Raw genomic sequence first — 18747 nt, forward strand, 5'->3', positions numbered from 1 at the left:
GTTGCTTGGCCCGTAATTGCTGCTTGCAGCTATATTTATTAGGGGCCAAGCACCGAAGGTGCGGAGGCACCTATTGTTATTGTTGGCGTTCTTTTTTTTTTATTATTAGGGGCCAAGCACCGAAGGTGCTTAGGCACCTATTGTTATTGTTGGCGTTCCGTACGCTTATTATTATTCTTCTTCCGTTTCTTCTTCCGCTCTTGAAGTCTATGGCAGCCCATAGAACCGCTTGCGGGAAAGTTATGAAATTTGGCACACAGTTAGAGGACAGTCTGATCTATGTCCATAGCAAATTTGGAGTCTCTAACTCAATCCCTCTAGCGCCACCAGCTGTCCAAAGTTGCACTTATGTTTATGTTAATAACTTTTGAACCATAAGGGCTAGAAACAAAATTCCTTTTTCCTCTGATTCCTTGGGTCAAGACGAATCGATTGCACCCTATGACGTCATTTTCCGTCATGAAAATTTTTCCGCCATTTTGAATTTTCTGAAAAACCTACTTTTTCGAACTCCTCCTAGGCCGTTACTCCGATTTTCACGAAAATTGAACCAGATCATCCTCAGACCATGCTGACAAAAAGTTATGGAATTCAAGTTGATTCCTCAAACCGCTTTCGAAAAACATGTGAACGAATTGTACGTAGTGCTTGCGAAAATAGACATAAGGCTGTATCTCCGCAACGCTTTATCGTATTCAGACCAAACTTGGTACATGTCATCACAAGCATGACCTGAGGCAACATGCATCGTTTCGGCGCAGTGCCACCTAGTGGTGCGGAGATATGAAAAATGGATATTTTTGCTTATAACTTCTGATGGGTTTGTCAAAAAATCAAAAATTTGGACTCGTTGGATTCGGGGCATCATGCCGAGTCGAATGATATCCAATTTTTCCATATTGGCCGTTTTAGCTGTCGGCCATTTTGAATTTTGTGCTAAAATGCTGTATTTTACGAACGCATTAGCGTATCGTTATGAAACTCGGTATGGGCCATCAGAACAATGCCCTGAAGCAGCCTGAGAAGTTTCGGACCAGCGCCGCCTTGTGGTCAAAAGTTATAACAAAATTTACAAAAATGCTAATAACTTTTGTCTATATTAACCAATTGTAATGAAACTGGTCTCAGTAGATTCCTTGGGTCATGCTGAGAACAAAGATATCAAATTTGCCATAGTCAGCTGAAATTCCTGTCCGCCATATTGTTTTACTTTAAAAACCTACTTTTTCGAACTTCTCCTAGACCGTTGCTCCGATTTTCACCAAAATTGAACCATATCATCTTCAGACCATGCCGACAAAAAGTTATGGATTTCAAGTTGATAAGTCAAACCGTTTTCGTATACCAGAGCAAAACATTTGAGAAATGATGCAAAAATGACTCTTGAAGCTGTATCTCTGCAATGCTTTATCATATTCAGACCAAACTTGGTACGTGTCATCACAAGCATGACCTGAGGCATCATACAGTGTTTCGGCGCAGCGCCACCTACTGGAGTGGAGATATGAATAATGGCTATTTTTGCTTATAACTTCTGATGGGTTTGACCAAAATTCATACATTTGGTATGGGTCATCAGGACAATGACCTGAAGGAGCCTGAGAAGTTTCAGACCAGCGCCACCTTGTGGTCAAAAGTTATAACAAAATTTACAAAAATGCTAATTACTTCTGACTATATTTACCGATTGTAATGAAACTGGTCTCAGTAGATTCCTTGGGTGATGGTGAGAACGTAGATATCAAATTTGCCATTGTCAGCTGAACTTCCTGTCCGCCATATTGTTTTTCTTTATAAACCTACTTTTTCGAACTCCTCCTAGACCGTTTGTCAGATTTTCACCAAAATTGAACCTTATATTCTTCAGACGATGCAGACAAAAAGTTATGGATTTCAAGTCGATTCATCAAACCGTTTTTGTATACCGGAGCAATGAGTTTGAGGCATGATGCAAGAATAACTCTTGAAGCTGTATATCTGCAATGCTTTGATATATTGACACCAAACTTTGCAAGTGTCATTGTCAACTCACTCTGACCATACCACATTAATTTGTTCACAGCTCCACCTATTGGTTGAAAGTGGTAAACCAGTAAAATCCTCATTTTTGGTCATTTTTCAGCTCTTTTGCCTAAAATGATCTTAATAGGTCTCTAATTGCTCACTGCTGCTGTTTGTCTGATGCTCCCAGCCATGTTGGCTGGCTTCTTGTGCCGTTTTTGTGCTTGGCCCCGTAATTGCTGCTTGCAGCTATATTTATTATTATTATTATTATTCTCCAAAGTGAATCGCATTTTAGAGGGCCTAAACGTGCTCGAAAACTCATGAAACTTTGCACACGCGTCAGAAGTGGTGAAAATTTACGTCTGTTATGGGTTTCGGAATTGGGCGTGGCAAAATGGCTTGGCACAATTGTACTTTAACGAACTCCTCCTAGAGCTTTTATCAGATCAATGTCATATTTGGTCAGTCTAATCTAAAGGCCTTTGTGACGTTAAATTGCGAAGATCTAGAGTTTTCACCAAAGGGTGTGTCTGTGGCGGCCTGACAAAGTTTGATGTTTTCGCCATGAAACAGGAAGTTGTTGTAACTCTGACAAACAATGTCCGATCTGCCCCAAACTTCACATGCTTTATTAGAGTCCTGACCTGAAGACATCTTCATAACAATCATCTTCATAACAATATTCAGTTACAGTCATAGCGCCACCTGCAGGCAACAGGAAATGACATGTTTTACACTGTGATTAACTCCTCATGGAGATTTAACCAGATCAACATCATATGTTGTCAGTCTAATCTTAAGACCTTAGCGATGATAAATATCAAAGATCTTGAGTTTTCCTGACAAAGTCTGATGTTTCGCCATGAAAGAGGAAACTGTTGTAACTCAGGCATACTATGTCCGATCTGCTCCAAACTTCACATGTGTGATAATAGTCCTGGCCTAAAGACATCTATATCACAATATTCAGTTAGTCATAGCGCCACCTGCTGACAACAGGAAATGGCATGCTTCACGATGTAATTCACTACCAGATTCACATTTTATTATGCCACGAAGTACCAAACATGCTAGAGACACGTTAAATCATGCAACACATGGCTGAGTGCTAATGTATACGATTAACGCCACGAAACAGAAAGTTATTGTAACTCAGGCATACAATGTCCGATCTGCTTCAAACTTCACGTGTTCAATGATAGTCCTGGCCTGAAGACATCAACATGGCAAAATTCAGTTACGGTAAAAGCGCCACCTGTTGGCCGCAGGAAGTGTGGCATTTCGAAATGACTTTGGCATAATTCTCCTGTATTCACTCACTTAAATGCATGACGCCCACTGTTCACTGTTTTCCTGAGGCCAACGGGTGGCGGTGAGCCCGGGTGCGAGGGCCCTCTCAACGCTGCTTGCAGCTTTAATTAGGGCCCAAGCGAATTAAGCGCGCAGGGCCCTCTTGTTCTTCTAAGGATTATTATTATTATTTTTTTTTTTTTTTTTTTTCCGTCTTCCGGGGCTTTTTGGGGGCCTTAACATGCTCAAAAACTCTTGAAAATTTGCACACACATTGGAATCCGCGGCCATTAGGACGCCGGAGAGGCTGGTACCCGGGCGTGGCAGGGGGGCTCGACAGCGCCCCCTTGAAAAAAATCTGAAAATTTGGTCCATATATTAAACACGCTTGCACGTATTAGTATGAAACTCGGTACACATATAGACCTCATCGGGCCGAACAACTTTCGTGCTCTAAGTTAAACCCCACGCCAACAGGAAGTCAGCTATTAAGGGTTGTTTGAAAAACGCATGCTCTGGAATTTGATATACTCCTCCTAGACGATTAATCCGATCGCCACCAAACTCGGTCAACATGAAGTCAAGACACTGATGATTAAAAATTGCCAGGGGATTTTTGATATCTCGAACGGTTTGGCCGTGGCGAGGCAACGAATTTATGGCGAGAAAAAGGAAACAGGAAATGTGTTATAACGTCTGCATACATATATTGATCTTTATGAAACTTCACGAGTGTGTTTGTTATAGGAGTCTGATCACATGGATGTGACTATTGTGAGTCAAAGTTATAGCGCCACCAACTGGCAGCAGGAAGTGTATCACTTTTTGAAATGTTTTGAGATCACCCTCTTATTTTTACCTGATTTGCTTCAAACTTCATCAGTGTAATGTCAATACACAGCAGATGTAGACCTATGACAGGATTTTTGATATTTGAAATATTGTTGCCATGGCAACAGGTCAAACTGTAATAATATTCTTGAGTGTTTTTGAGGCTCTTAACATGCTTCAAATTGCATGAAACTCGACACACACATCAATATTGTCAACCAGTAGACATGGACAAAGCCATAGAAATGGGCGTGGTGGAGGGGCTCAGTAGCGCCACCTTTTGACAAAAGTGGGGGGGTTAGTTTTTCCTACAGTCACCAAACTCGGTACACATATTGTTCTCATCAAGCCGGACAATTTTCTAATTTACATTCATTAGCTCCGACCAACAGGAAGTCAGCTATTTTGGTTTGAATGTTAATTTTTTGAAAAAACAGGCTATGAATTTTATACTACTACTCCTACAGGGTTTATCCAATTTACACCATGCTTTTTTTAACTTGTTGCTAACACATTGAAGTTGTTTGATTGCAAACGGATTTTTGATATCTCGAACGGTTTGGCCGTGGCGAGGCAACGAATTTATGGCGAGAAAAAGGAAACAGGAAATGTGTTATAACGTCTGCATACATATATTGATCTTTATGAAACTTCACGAGTGTGTTGGTTGTAGTAGTCTGATCACATGGATGTGACTATTGTGAGTCAAAGTTATAGCGCCACCAACTGGCAGCAGGAAGTGTATCACTTTTTGAAATGCTTTGAGATCACCCTCTTATTTTTACCTGATTTGCTTCAAACTTCATCAGTGTAATGTCAATACACAGCAGATGTAGACCTATGACAGGATTTTTGATATTTGAAATATTGTTGCCATGGGAACAGGTCAAACTGTAATAATATTCTTGAGTGTTTTTGAGGTTCTTAACATCCTTCAAATTGCATGAAACTCGATACACACATCAATATTGTCAACCAGTAGACATGGACAAAGCCATAGAAATGGGCGTGGTGGAGGGGCTCAGTAGCGCCACCTTTTGACAAAAGTGGGGGGGTTAGTACTTCCTACAGTCACCAAACTCGGTACACATATTGTTCTCATCAAGCCGGACAATTTCTAATTTACATTCATTAGCTCTGACAAACAGGAAGTCAGCTATTTTGGTTTGAATGTACATTTTTTGAAAAAACAGGCCTTGAATTTAATACTACTACTCCAACAGGATTTATACAATTTACACCAAACTTTTTTAACTTGGTGCTAACACATTGAAGTTGTTTAATTGCAAACGGATTTTGGATATCTCAAATGGTTTGGCCGTGGCGAGGCAACGAATTTATAGCAAGAAAAGGGAAACAAAGTGTTATAACTTCTGCATACATTAATTGATTTTGATTAATCTTCTGCTGAGTGTTCGTTGTACAAGGCTGATTACATAGATGTGACTATTGTGAGTCAAAGTTATAGCGCCACCAACTGGCAGCAGGAAATGTGTCACTTTCAGCATACATTGAGATCACCCTCTTATTTTTACCTGATTTGCTTCAAAATTCATCAGAATAATGTTAAAACTTGGCACATGTAATACTTTGAAAATGGGCAGGGAGGAGGGGCTCTATAGCGGCACCTTGTAGTGCAGTAAATGTGGAGTGAATTTGACATAGCCCTTTGATGTTTAACCGTTTTAAATGCCTATTGCCCGCTGTGCACAGTTGCCCTGAAGCCACCGCGGTGGCGGTGCCACCGGGCTTGGGCCCGCCATCGCTGCTCGCAGCTATATTTATTATTTTTTTTTTCCGACTATTCGGGCATTTTTGGGGCCCTTACCATGCTCGAAAACTCTTGAAAATTTGCACACACATTGGAATCCGCGGCCAACAGGGCCGGGCAGAAGCTGGTACCCGGGCGTGGCAGGGGGGCTCGACAGCGCCCCCTTGAATGGGGTCCGAAAACATGGTCTATATATCAAACACGCTTGCACATACAAGTATAAAACTCGGTACACATATAGACCTCATCGGGCCAAACAACTTTCGTACTCTAAGTTAAACGCCACGCCAACAGGAAGTCAGCTATTAAGGGTTGTTTGAAAAACGCATGCTCTGGAATTTGATATACTCCTCCTAGACGATTAATCCGATCGCCACCAAACTCAGTCAGCATGAAGACAAGACATTGATGATGAAAAATTGCCAGCGGATTTTTGATATCTCGAACGGTTTGGCCGTGGCGAGGCAACGAATTTATGGCGAGAAAAAGGAAACAGGAAATGTGTTATAACTTCTGCATACATATATTGATCTTTATGAAACTTCACAAGTGTGTTGGTTGTAGTATCACATGGATGTGACTATTGTGAGTCAAAGCTATAGCGCCACCAACTGGCAGCAGGAAGTGTATCACTTTTTGAAATGCTTTGAGCTCACCCTCTTATTTTTACCTGATTTGCTTCAAACTTCATCAGTGTAAAGTCAATACACAGCAGATGTAGACCTATGACAGGATTTTTGATATTTGAAATATTGTTGCCATGGCAACAGGTCAAACTGTAATAATATTCTTGAGTGTTTTTGAGGCTCTTAACATGCTTCAAATTGCATGAAACTCGACACACACATCAATATTGTCAACCAGTAGACATGGACAAAGCCATAGAAATGGGCGTGGTGGAGGGGCTCAGTAGCGCCACCTTTTCACAAAAAGGGGGGGGTTCGTTTTTCCTACAGTCACCAAACTCGGTACACATATTGTTCTCATCAAGCCGGACAATTTTCTAATTTACATTCATTAGCTCCGACCAACAGGAAGTCGGCTATTTTTGTTTGAATGTTAATTTTTTGAAAAAACAGGCTATGAATTTTATACTACTACTCCTACAGGATTTATCCAATTTACACCAAGCTTTTTTTAACTTTTTGCTAATATATTGAAGTTGTTTAATTGCAAACGGATTTTGGATATCTCAAATGGTTTGGCCGTGGCGAGGCAACGAATTAATAGCAAGAAAAGGGAAACAAAGTGTTATAACTTCTGCATACATTAATTAATTTTGATGAATCTTCGGCTATGTCTTCGTTCTACAAGGCTGATCACATAGATGTGACTATTGTGAGTCAAAGTTATAGCGCCACCAACTGGCAGCAGGAAATGTTACTTTCAGCATGCTTTGAGATCACCATCTTATGTTTACCCTATTAGCTTCAAACTTCATTTAAATAATATCAAAACATGTCAGATGTAGGCCTTTGAAAAGAATTGTGATATCTCAAACACAGTTGCCTTGGCAACGCATCAAACTTTTATATTGGTTTTGAATGCTTTTGAGACTCTTAGCATGCTTCAAATTGTTTGAAACTCCACACACACATCAGGATTGTTAGCCAGTAGACATGGGCAAAGCCTTAGAAACGGGCAGGGAGGAGTGGGTCTATAGCGCTACCTTGTAGTGCAGTAAATGTAGAGTGAATTTGACATAGTCCTTCATTGTTTAACCGTTTTAACTGCCTATTGCCCGCTGTGCACAGTTGCTCTGAAGCCACCGGGGTGGCGGTGCCACCGGCTTGGGCCCGCCATCGCTGCTCGCAGCTATATTTATTATTATTATTATTATTTTTTTTTTTTTTTTTTCGTCTTCCGGGGCTTTTTGAGGGCCTTAACATGCTCAAAAACTCTTGAAAATTGGCACACACATTGGAATCTGCGGCCATCAGGGCCGGGCAGAAGCTGGTACCCGGGCGTGTCGGGGGCTCGACAGCACCCCCTTGAAAAAAGTCTGAAAACTTGGTCCATATATTAAACACGCTTGCACGTATTAGTATGAAACTCGGTACACATATAGACCTCATCGGGCCGAACAACTTTCATGCTCTAAGTTAAACGCCACCCCAACAGGAAGTCAGCTATTAAGGGTTGTTTGAAAAACGCATGCTCTGGAATTTGATATACTCCTCCTAGGCGATTAATCCGATCGCCACCAAACTCGGTCAGCATGAAGTCAAGACACTGATGATGAAAAATTGCCAGCGGATTTTTGGTATCTCGAACGGTTTGGCCGTGGCGAGGCAACGAATTTATGGCGAGAAAAAGGAAACAGGAAATGTGTTATAACGTCTGCATACATATATTGATCTTTATGAAACTTCACGAGTGTGTTGGTTGTAGTAGTCTGATCACATGGATGTGACTATTGTGAGTCAAAGTTATAGCGCCACCAACTGGCAGCAGGAAGTGTATCACTTTTTGAAGTGCTTTGAGATCACCCTCTTATTTTTACCTGATTTGCTTCAAACTTCATCAGTGTAATGTCAATACACAGCAGATGTAGACCTATGACAGGATTTTTGATATTTGAAATATTGTTGCCCTGGCAACAGGTCAAACTAATAATATTCTTGAGTGTTTTTGAGGCTCTTAACATGCTTCAAATTGCATGAAACTCGACACACACATCAATATTGTCAACCAGTAGACATGGACAAAGCCATAGAAATGGGCGTGGTGGAGGGGCTCAGTAGCGCCACCTTTTGACAAAAGTGGGGGGGTTAGTTTTTCCTACAGTCACCAAACTCGGTACACATATTGTTCTCATCAAGCCGGACAATTTTCTAATTTACATTCATTAGCTCCAACCAACAGGAAGTTGGCTATTTTTGTTTGAATGTTAATTTTTTTGAAAAAACAGGCTATGAATTTTATACTACTACTCCTACAGGGTTTATCCAATTTACACCATGCTTTTTTTAACTTGTTGCTAACACACTGAAGTTGTTTAATTGCAAACGGATTTTGGATATCTCAAATGGTTTGGCCGTGGCGAGGCAACGAATTTATGGCAAGAAAAGGGAAACAAAGTGTTATAACTTCTGCATACATTAATTGATTTTGATGAAACTTCGGCTTAGTCTTCGTTGTACAAGGCTGATCACATGGATGTGACTATTGTGATTCAAAGTCATAGCGCCACCAACTGGAAGCAGAAAATGTGTCACTTTCAGCATACATTGAGATCACCCTCTTATTTTTACCTGATTTGCTTCAAAATTCTTTAGAATAATGTTAAAACTTGGCACATGTAATCCTTAGAAAATGGGCAGGGAGGCGGGGCTCTATAGCGGCACCTTGTAGTGCAGTAAATGTGGAGTGAATTTGATATAGTCCTTTGATGTTTAACCGTTTTAAATGCCTATTGCCCGCTGTGCACAGTTGCCCTGAAGCCACCGGGGTGGCGGTGCCACCGGGCTTGGGCCCGCCATCGCTGCTCGCAGCTATATTTATTATTATTCTCCAAAGTAAATTGCATTTTAGAGGACCTAAACGTGCTCGAAAACTCATGAAAGTTTGCACACGTGTCCGAAGTGGTGAAAATTTACGTCTGTTATGGGTCGCAGCATTAGGCGTGGCAAAATGGTTCGATAGCGCCATCTAACGTACAGCCCCTCTCGCTACATTTCACTAGGGTTTTGAAATTCGGTACACACATTTATCAGCCCGATACCTGCAAAAAAGTCTCTTGGAGCGAAATCCGAAACTGAATAGGAAGTCAGATATTTTGAATTAATTCACAGTTTTTTGCATTTTCCAGACGTTGTACTTTAACGAACTCCTCCTAGAGCTTTTATCAGATCAATGTCATATTTGGTCAGTCTAATCTAAAGGCCTTTGTGACGTTAAATTGCGAAGATCTAGAGTTTTCACCAAAGGGCGTGTCCGTGGCGCCCTGACAAAGTTTGATGTTTCCGCTATGAAACAGAAAGTTGTTGTAACTCAGACAAACAATGTCCGATCTGCCCCAAACTTCACATGTTTTATTAGAGACCTGGCCTGAAGACATCTTCATAACAATATTCAGTTACAGTCATAGCACCACCTGTAGGTAACAGGAAATGACATGTTTTACACTGTGATTAACTCCTCATAGAGATTTAATCAGATCAATGTCATATTTGGTCAGTCTAATCTTAAGATCTTAGCGATGATAAATATCAAAGATCTTGAGTTTTCGCTGAAGGGCGTGTCCGTGGTGGACTGACAAAGTCTGATATTTCGCCATGAAAGAGGAAGCTGTTGTAACTCAGGCATACTATGTCTGATATGCCTCAAACTGCACATGTGTGATGAGAGTCCTGGCCTAAAGACATCTATATGACAATATATGCCACCTGTTGGCAGCAGGAAGTGTGGCACTTTTACATGATTTTGCCATAATTCTCCTGTATTTACTCGCTTACATGCATGTCGCCCACTGTTCGCTGTTTTCCTGAGGCCAACGGGTGGTGGTGAGCCCGGGTGCGAGGGCCGTTTCATCGCTGCTTGCAGCTTTAATTATAGTTGTTTTTGCTGTTGTTTTTTTGTTAAAACCATAGGCAAAAGTTCCTTGGAAGTGTTCTTTAGGCTGCTAATTTTTTGTACATGGTATTCAGCAGCAACAGAATGTTTTTCAAAAGAATATGTTTGAAATCTAAATGTTTGTCTTTTTTTTTTTTTTTTTTTTTTTTTTTTTTCTCGAGGGACAGAAATCTCATACAGAAAAATATTTTAATTAACTTTCAGTCTTAAGTTCTAATACATTATTGGTTAAATAAACCAGTAATTGAAGTACATCCATATTCTTACATTAATTTTAATTGATGTTACTTTAGTTTTGTCAATACATCTGCTTTGTGTCAGAGCTGGGCTATGCTATATTTTTCTTTGACACATTATTATGATGTGCAAAAACAGAACAGAACACAGTGACTATATGTATAATGTTTTTTTCTCAACATCAAAGTTTTATGTAGTCTGTTATATTTCTGTTCATATTTTTTCAATCCCTAATTTGAATAAATGTTTTATATAAAACACTATTTAATCCATGTGCAAGTTTTACAGCCCTGATTATCTTTGCTGAAATCAGCTCTGTCTAGACTTCATTTTAGATGATCAGGACATTATAAAGCATGAGTCTTTTTTATTAAGCTTCTTTTTTTTTCGCTGCAGCTGCAGAAGCTTCTGGCCACATACTACCCTATAGAGATCGATTCCACACGCTCAGTGGAAGAGAAGTTACCACTCATGGTAGAATGGTAAGACACATCTGCTCATTACATAGCTAAGCTCTTAACAGCAAACAGGAGTGCCTGTGATTTTACTCAAGTCTGAGACCAATATTAAAACTATTTTCCATGTTTATGGTTTTTGTTTATTTTTTTATTACAAATTCTGTTTGTTTTGTATAAGAATTTAAATAAATGTTAAAGGTACAAAATGTAATAATTTTGCCCGCTAGAGGTCACGAGAAGCCTATTCAAAACAAAGGCGTAGCTTGATGACGCCAAATTTTAGAGCGGAATCTTGGGACATGTGGTCTCCATCTCAATGGATGGATGCAATTATTAATGTTACTGTAGTATGAAGCAGAGCAGGACCGAGTGTTGTGGGAGCTGAACGAGGCCGCTGGAGCGATTGTGCAACATGCCTCACGAGCTGTGGAACTATTTTTTATGACACAGTCGCCGGCGCCGCTTCCGCTTTTTCGGTCATGAGTATGAGGTAACGCAGCTCTGTTTATTGTTAGATACATTTGAGTGTGTTGAAAATGTTGTAACGTTACTCTGTGTGTTCGCTCGGCGGCTGCTGTGAGACACTTGTTTGAGACACACTGCAGTAAGCTTGATCGATTTTAGAATATCATATTAAATGCTGGATGGCTTGTGTTGATAAATGGCATGCAATTAATTTTAAAACATATTGTATGATGGAGAAAATTATGTATTACTGTTAATAAAAATAATCTGCATCTGATTATTCTATGTTAGCTATTTGACAAAATAGTGTTTTTCTCTGAGACATGGTAAAGCATGGCACTCGAAAAAAATCAAGAAAATTGAAGACTAAACGTGTTGAGCTATATAACAACAATTTGTTTTCTGTCTATAAATATATCAAAACAGATATTCCCTTGTCTATTAAAACGTGTAATATTTTAAAGTGTCTTTGGTGTTTCCATGGTTTCTACAAAATAAAACTGGAAACCGAGGGTAACGTGGGTATGACGCAATTGACAGGCGACTCCTCACATGTCCTGTAGCCTTGGTTAAAATTGCAATTTTCTGAAAAATTTACAAATAGTTGGAAACAATTAAGATATTGTAAGTACTCAAGTGAACAAAATATATAACACTGGCCTAGTGGTTTTTGGATATTTTACAGCAAAAATATTATATATTGCACCTTTAAAGCAGTTTAAGAATATTTTTTTTAAGTGGCTCTGTGTTTGTTAAAGGCTTTCTTTGTCACGTTATGAAGTTGTTGAATAGGCATTGTGTAACCTGCATGTACAGATTATGTATGGTTAGAAAAATTTGACTGTAAATCTACATAATGCGTGCAAAGTGCCAATGATGGCATTTGCGGCATAAGCACTGTATTCTCATAGTCAGATTTTTCTAAATGCGTGTACTCTGTGCATGTAGGTTACCCATGCGCATTGAATTCTTTTTGCACTAATTTTGTCGACTAAGTTTGTCCACAAGGTGTGGCAACAGTGCACCAGGGCCGTTGATTCAACTCAACTCAACCTTATTTATCAGAGGTGTAAAGAGTACCTGAAAACCATACGTGAGTAAAAGTACAGATACCTTACTGTAAAAATGACTCCATTACAAGTAAAAGTCTTAAAGTGTCAGATTTTAAAAGTACTTAAGTAATTTACTCATACTGAATGTAGGCTCAAATATGTACTAGTCCTCAACACCAAGAGATACGTCAGTGAAAAAACAGTTTATGTGGTTTTATTTATGAGGTTTTATTAGAAATGAAATTGAACACTTCAATATTTCAACATGACAGAACAAATAAGACAACACAGATCATTTTAGTCAAACTCAAGTGTTCAAAAAAGGCATAAGTAAAACATTTTTTTCAAACTCAAACACAACTATTAAAAAAGGTTCAAACATTCACTGATGCTCCAGAAGGAAACACGATGCATTAAGAGTTGAGGGGTGAAAACTTTTGAATTTGAATATCAAGGTAAATTGTACTTATTTTTTCTTCCGGGAAACATGGAAGTATCTTCTGTTGCTTTTTGATATTTCAATAAAATAAGAAAAATTTGGATATCTTCATCCTGTTCAAAAGTTTTCACCCCCCAACTCTTAATGCATCGTGTTTCCTTCTGGAGCATCAGTTCTGGAGCATTTCTTTTTTTTTTTCTTGTGGACTATTCGTAAACATCTTTTATGTAAAATATCTTACTCAGGACAGTACCAAGGTTATAATCGTTAACGAAAACGAACGAAAAAACGAAAACTAGGTGGGAAAAAACATTGTCGTTAACTGAAATAAAGTAAAAACGAGGCATTACAAAAAAACGATAACTAACTAAAACTGTGTAATGTGTGTTTGGCAAAACTAACTAAAATAAAATAAAATTATAGATTAAATGTCCTTAGTTTTCGTCTTTATCAATGTCTTTCATAGAGCAAATAACGTTTAGCTTCATTTCCTTTCCCTGCGTCTCTCACATACGCGCACACACACACACACACACACACACACACACACACACACACACACACACACACACACAGCCCCTCCCGTCAGTGCACACCGCGTCTCCATGAGAACGAGTGTTCGACTTTGAAAGCAAGTTCGTTAAAGGTTGGTATCTTGTGAACACCTTTACACAAACACACATTAAAAAGTGGTATACAAATATTTTTAATTCTGAATATAACTTTGTCAGCGTGTTAATGTCGACGCGAGAAGCGATTGCTACTGCAGCACGTTAACTAAACGCAAGTTTGAGGTAAAATGCACTTGGGTTGTCGATGTCAAAACACTATATAAGTTGTGATTCAAATATTAAATAATGTCATTTGTTTACACTTACACTGAATATTTGCTGCTTCAATCCAAATGTTTTTGCATAGTTCACCCAAAATGAAAATTACTGTGAGAAAAAAATCAAGTTTACAGAGTTTTAGTCTCACTGAAGGTAAACCTGCGTTGCTCATGGTGGATAACGTTACCTCTCTTAAAGGTGCTCAAGAACGTTCTTTCACAAGATGTAATATAAGTCTAAGGTGTCTCCTGAATGTGTCTGTGAAGTTTCAGCTCAAAATACCCCATAGATTTTTTTAAATAAATTTTTTTAACTGCCTATTTTGGGGCATCATTAACAATGCACTGATTTACACTTTAAATCGCGTACTCCCTGCCACACAAGCTGTCGACTATATTACAGTGCATTTACAAAGTTCACACAGCTAATATAACCCTCAAATGGATCTTTACAAGATGTTCGTCATGCATGCTGCATGCATGCTTCGAATTATGTGAGTAAAGTATTTATTTTGATGTTTACGTTTGATTCTGTATGAGTTTGAGGCTATATGCTCTGTGGCTAACGGCTAATGCTACACTGTTGGAGAGATTTATAAAGAATGAAGTTGTGTTTATGAATTATACAGACTGCAAGTGTTTAAAAAAATGAAAATAGCGACGGCTCTTGTCTCCGTGAATACAGTAAGAAACGATGGTAACTTTAACCTCATTTAACAGTACATTAGCAACATGCTAATGAAACTTTTAGAAAGACAATTTACAAATATCAGTAAAAATATCATGCTATCATGGATTATGTCAGTTATTATTGCTCCATCTGCCATTTTTCGCTGTTGTTCTTGCTTACCTAGTCTGATGATTCGGCTGTGTGCAGCTCCAGACGTTAACTGGCTGCCCTTGTCTAATGCCTTTTATAATGTTGGGAACATCATGGGCTGGCATTATGCAAATATTGGGGCGTACACCCCGACTGTTACGTAACAGTCGGTGTTATGTTGAGATTTGCCTGTTCTTCGGAGGTCGTTTAAACAAATGAGATTTATATAAGAAGGAGGAAACGATGGGGTTTGAGACTCACTGTATGTCTTTTCCATGTACTGAACTCTTATTATTTAACTATGCCAAGGTAAATTCAATTTTTGAATCAAGGGCACCTTTAATGTGCTCTTACTGAATGGCAAGGATTGCACTATGGACTATTGTACCTTTTGTATGTTTTCTTTTTTTTTTTTTGTTTTTTTTTTTTTATAACGAACAAGCTGCGACGTCACATTTCCGCTGCTTTGTTGTGTGTGCGTGAGGCGCGGGCGTGATCAAACAGCTGTCTTTGCAGGGGACTTGCCTCATCGTCATGGCAACGGTACGTAGTCAGGTCAGATTATGTCAGAGTTGGTTGCTGTTTGTTGGATGCTCAGACTACCAAACTAACGCCGATTAAACATGTTCAGTCCGGTGAAAACCGACTCAGACCAACGGCAACAGTGGTATCACACCGATCCAACAAACTCCAACAGACGAGTTTGTTGGCGTTTGTCGGTGCGGTGTGAATTGGCCTTTAAACGGAATGTTTGCTGCTTCAATCCAGACGAGTAGGCTATTGTAAATTTAGTATAGGGTGTGAAAATTGTACAGCTGTGGTATTTGTATAGGGTGTGAATTCTGTATAGAAGATGTGTAGATTTTTGGTAGATTTTTTGGCAATTTTGTGAAGGTGTCACACACACTAAAAAAATTGAAAAGCTGTATTTAAAGGTTTTTTTTGTTTGTTTGTTTTTGTTATCTGTCATGTTCTTTTCTCAGATTGAGCTCCCTGACAATCTGACAGAAATGTCTTGTTGTGGCTTAAAAATGGGTTGAAAAGGCTACATGCGGTCCATGTATGTCTTTAGTCTGTTGGCTCTTTAGGTTTTTTACTGGCACACATCACTTACACATTTTGCACTTACTGCGGAGTGTTGAGACTCTTTACATATTTGTGCCCATATGTACATTTTATGTACTGGTTTTATTTTTGAATGAATATTTTCTAAAATTGTATGATGTTTTTGTTGAGTTATTATTACACAATACTTTTTCTGACCTTTTTGAATCTTGCCCCTGACAAATAACCCAAATTACAAAAAAAGACTAAAACTAACACTAAAACTAATAAAAACTAAACTAAAACTAAGCATTATCAAAAAATAAAAACTAAACTAAACTAGCAAACCCACTTTAAAAACTAATTAAAACTAAACTGAATTTGAAAACAAAAAGTCAAAACGAAATAAAAATAAAAACTAATGAAAAATGCAAAACTATAATAACCTTGGACAGTACTAAACAAAAAATAACATGCATTTTGTATGATCGCTCTTATTTTGTTAAAATTTTTCACATTTTCACAGATTCTGCAAGTGGTTCACATACTTTTTCTTACAACTGTATATACATAAAGCAAAATGTATATCAACTGTACCAAATGGTAGACTATTTTCCACTTATTTTGAAGATTTTTTTTACGACTCCTTCAATACTTCAATACAGAACAATCAAAAAGCTGTAAAGACATCTAAGCTGGTGAAAAGGATATTTAATGAATTAGAAACATGATTGATTTTTTATATAAGATGATATAAGAAGATTATATAAGAATTTTGATTTTATTGTTTTATAGATTCAAATGTCTTTGTATTCCCCTATTGTTATTATCGAGCTTCAATTTTAGACCTCCGTCAATTTTAGACATATCGTGACATTCCATTGCTATAAAATGCAGACACTTTTGCAGACAATAAACACACGATTGCGATGATATATGGTTTATCTGTTCTTTGTGCCATGTCAAGTATTTTCATAATGATAGATTATAATTATAATGCAGTTCTAATCGACATAGGTTTTATCATTGTGCAGAATACCATAAAAGTATATATTTTCTATCTTTTTTTTTTTTTTTAATCTGAAGCCACATCAGATCACAAAATGTTATTTAAAACACTCAACTTGTGATATAAAGTATGTTTGGAGCAAAAACATGGTTTTAATCTCATTATGCTAAGCTAACATGCTAGCTAGCCCATAGATGCACCTGTTCTTATATTGGAGCGAACATGTAATGGTTTGTAAATAATTTTGAATAGTAAAGCTCATTGAAATATATATTTTTTTCAAGAAGGGAATTTGATAGTTTCAAAGAAGGTGAAGTGAGAAATGTGATCAAATAAATGAGGGATTAAAACAGTGTGAATAGAAAGTCGTCAGCAATTATAATGAAGACAAAAGAAAAAGAATAATTAGAGCCATAACCAGGCCAGAGAGGTGTGAATGTTTGCAGGGAAGACTGAAACTGAATGGGGTAGTTTGCACCACAAAACAATACACCGAATGGATTCTTAGAAGATGACAATAACAGAATTTCCACGGGTCATGTAATTTCTGGAATATCATGTAATTTTAAAAGGTCTGTTCCAGACATTGAAAGTCAGGGAATTCTTTTTTGGTTTTGTTTTGTTTTTTGTCCAAGTCATGGAATATCAGGGATTTTTTTTTTTTTGTCGCTTTAAATTTTAGTTTCCATTTATCAAAATGTCATTTTTGTGTACCACATTTTTTTTTTATTGCGCTGTTTCACGTGTTTTGCGTATTATGGTTAGGCTATTTTTCAGTGGCATTTTATTCCCTTCCTGCTCGTCAACTTAAGTAAACGTTAAAGTATTCAGTCACCTGTACCTGTTAACTAAGGCAAACATGCCAGGAAAATGTAAATTTCAAGAGCTTTGGCTACAAAATGTCTACTTCAAAGACTGTCCTAACCAGCTGTGACACGACAAAGGATATGGTTCCTTTTTCACAGATGTTTAATGCACTCATCGACATGGACACCAATATAGACATCAACACCGACACCAACACCGTAGAACTGATTAAAAAAGGACGAAATATACAACATAACATCACTCACACATTCAGTTACATGGAAAACAAACATATCACATTAAACTCGCAAATAAACAGAAAATATATCCACATGCCACTTTTGCCTGCTTGTGAGCTAAGAGAGCGGATTATATCTTGAAGATTATTGGTTGGATGGTTTGATTATAGAGAGAAACACCTTTAACTTTGCGATGATTACATCATTCCATCTCTTCATGTGGATAACAAAACAGGAAGTGACATACAAAAGCACAATGGGAATAAAATAAAATATAACCAAAAAAACAAACTCTTAAAGAATAAATATTGCACAAATAAACAACAGCTCAGTATAGAAATCACAATAAACATTATAAAATATTCAAAATATACAAAATTAGACTAGTCAAAAGTAGCTTTAGTAAATGAGTGCTGAAGTACACAAGCGCCATATAGTGGAAATTAACATTGTAGACATGGAGCTTTGTGACAGCAAATACACTCCCACCATCACACAATGTGTGATTCTTAATCGAAGTTGTGAATACTCAAGTAACTCAGCATGAACTTATAAACATTAAGGGTAAGTATTTTATACGCATTAAGCATACACAGTTAAACATTCTTGTCAAACTTAACCCTTTAATCAGCTTCAATTAGTAACCATTTGGTAACACTTTATAATAACGTTCAGTTATAAGTCACTTGTAAATTATTAGTTAATGATGAACTAATCATTTACAAAACATGATTATATGTTCATAAATGATAAGTGATATGTTAACATTTTATGAATGTTTTATTAATTCAGTTATAGGTTATTTACAAATTATTAGATAATGTTCAACAAATCATTTACAAAACATGAATATACATTCATATATGATTAATAAGTG

General features: G+C 37.8%; 1 protein-coding gene across 1 annotated transcript in view; it reads left to right on the forward strand.

Annotated features, from left to right (window-relative positions):
• LOC125278730 (7-methylguanosine phosphate-specific 5'-nucleotidase A-like) overlaps positions 1-18747 on the forward strand; it is a 75765-nt gene that overhangs the window by 9940 nt on the left and 47078 nt on the right. The window contains exon 3 of the mRNA XM_048208076.1: positions 11105-11190. Within this exon, the coding sequence (XP_048064033.1) occupies positions 11105-11190 (86 nt within the window). The remainder of the gene's footprint in view (positions 1-11104; positions 11191-18747) is intronic.

This window comes from Megalobrama amblycephala, linkage group LG11 (assembly GCF_018812025.1).
Source record: "Megalobrama amblycephala isolate DHTTF-2021 linkage group LG11, ASM1881202v1, whole genome shotgun sequence".
In the NCBI taxonomy this organism is placed as follows: Eukaryota; Metazoa; Chordata; class Actinopteri; order Cypriniformes; family Xenocyprididae; genus Megalobrama; species Megalobrama amblycephala.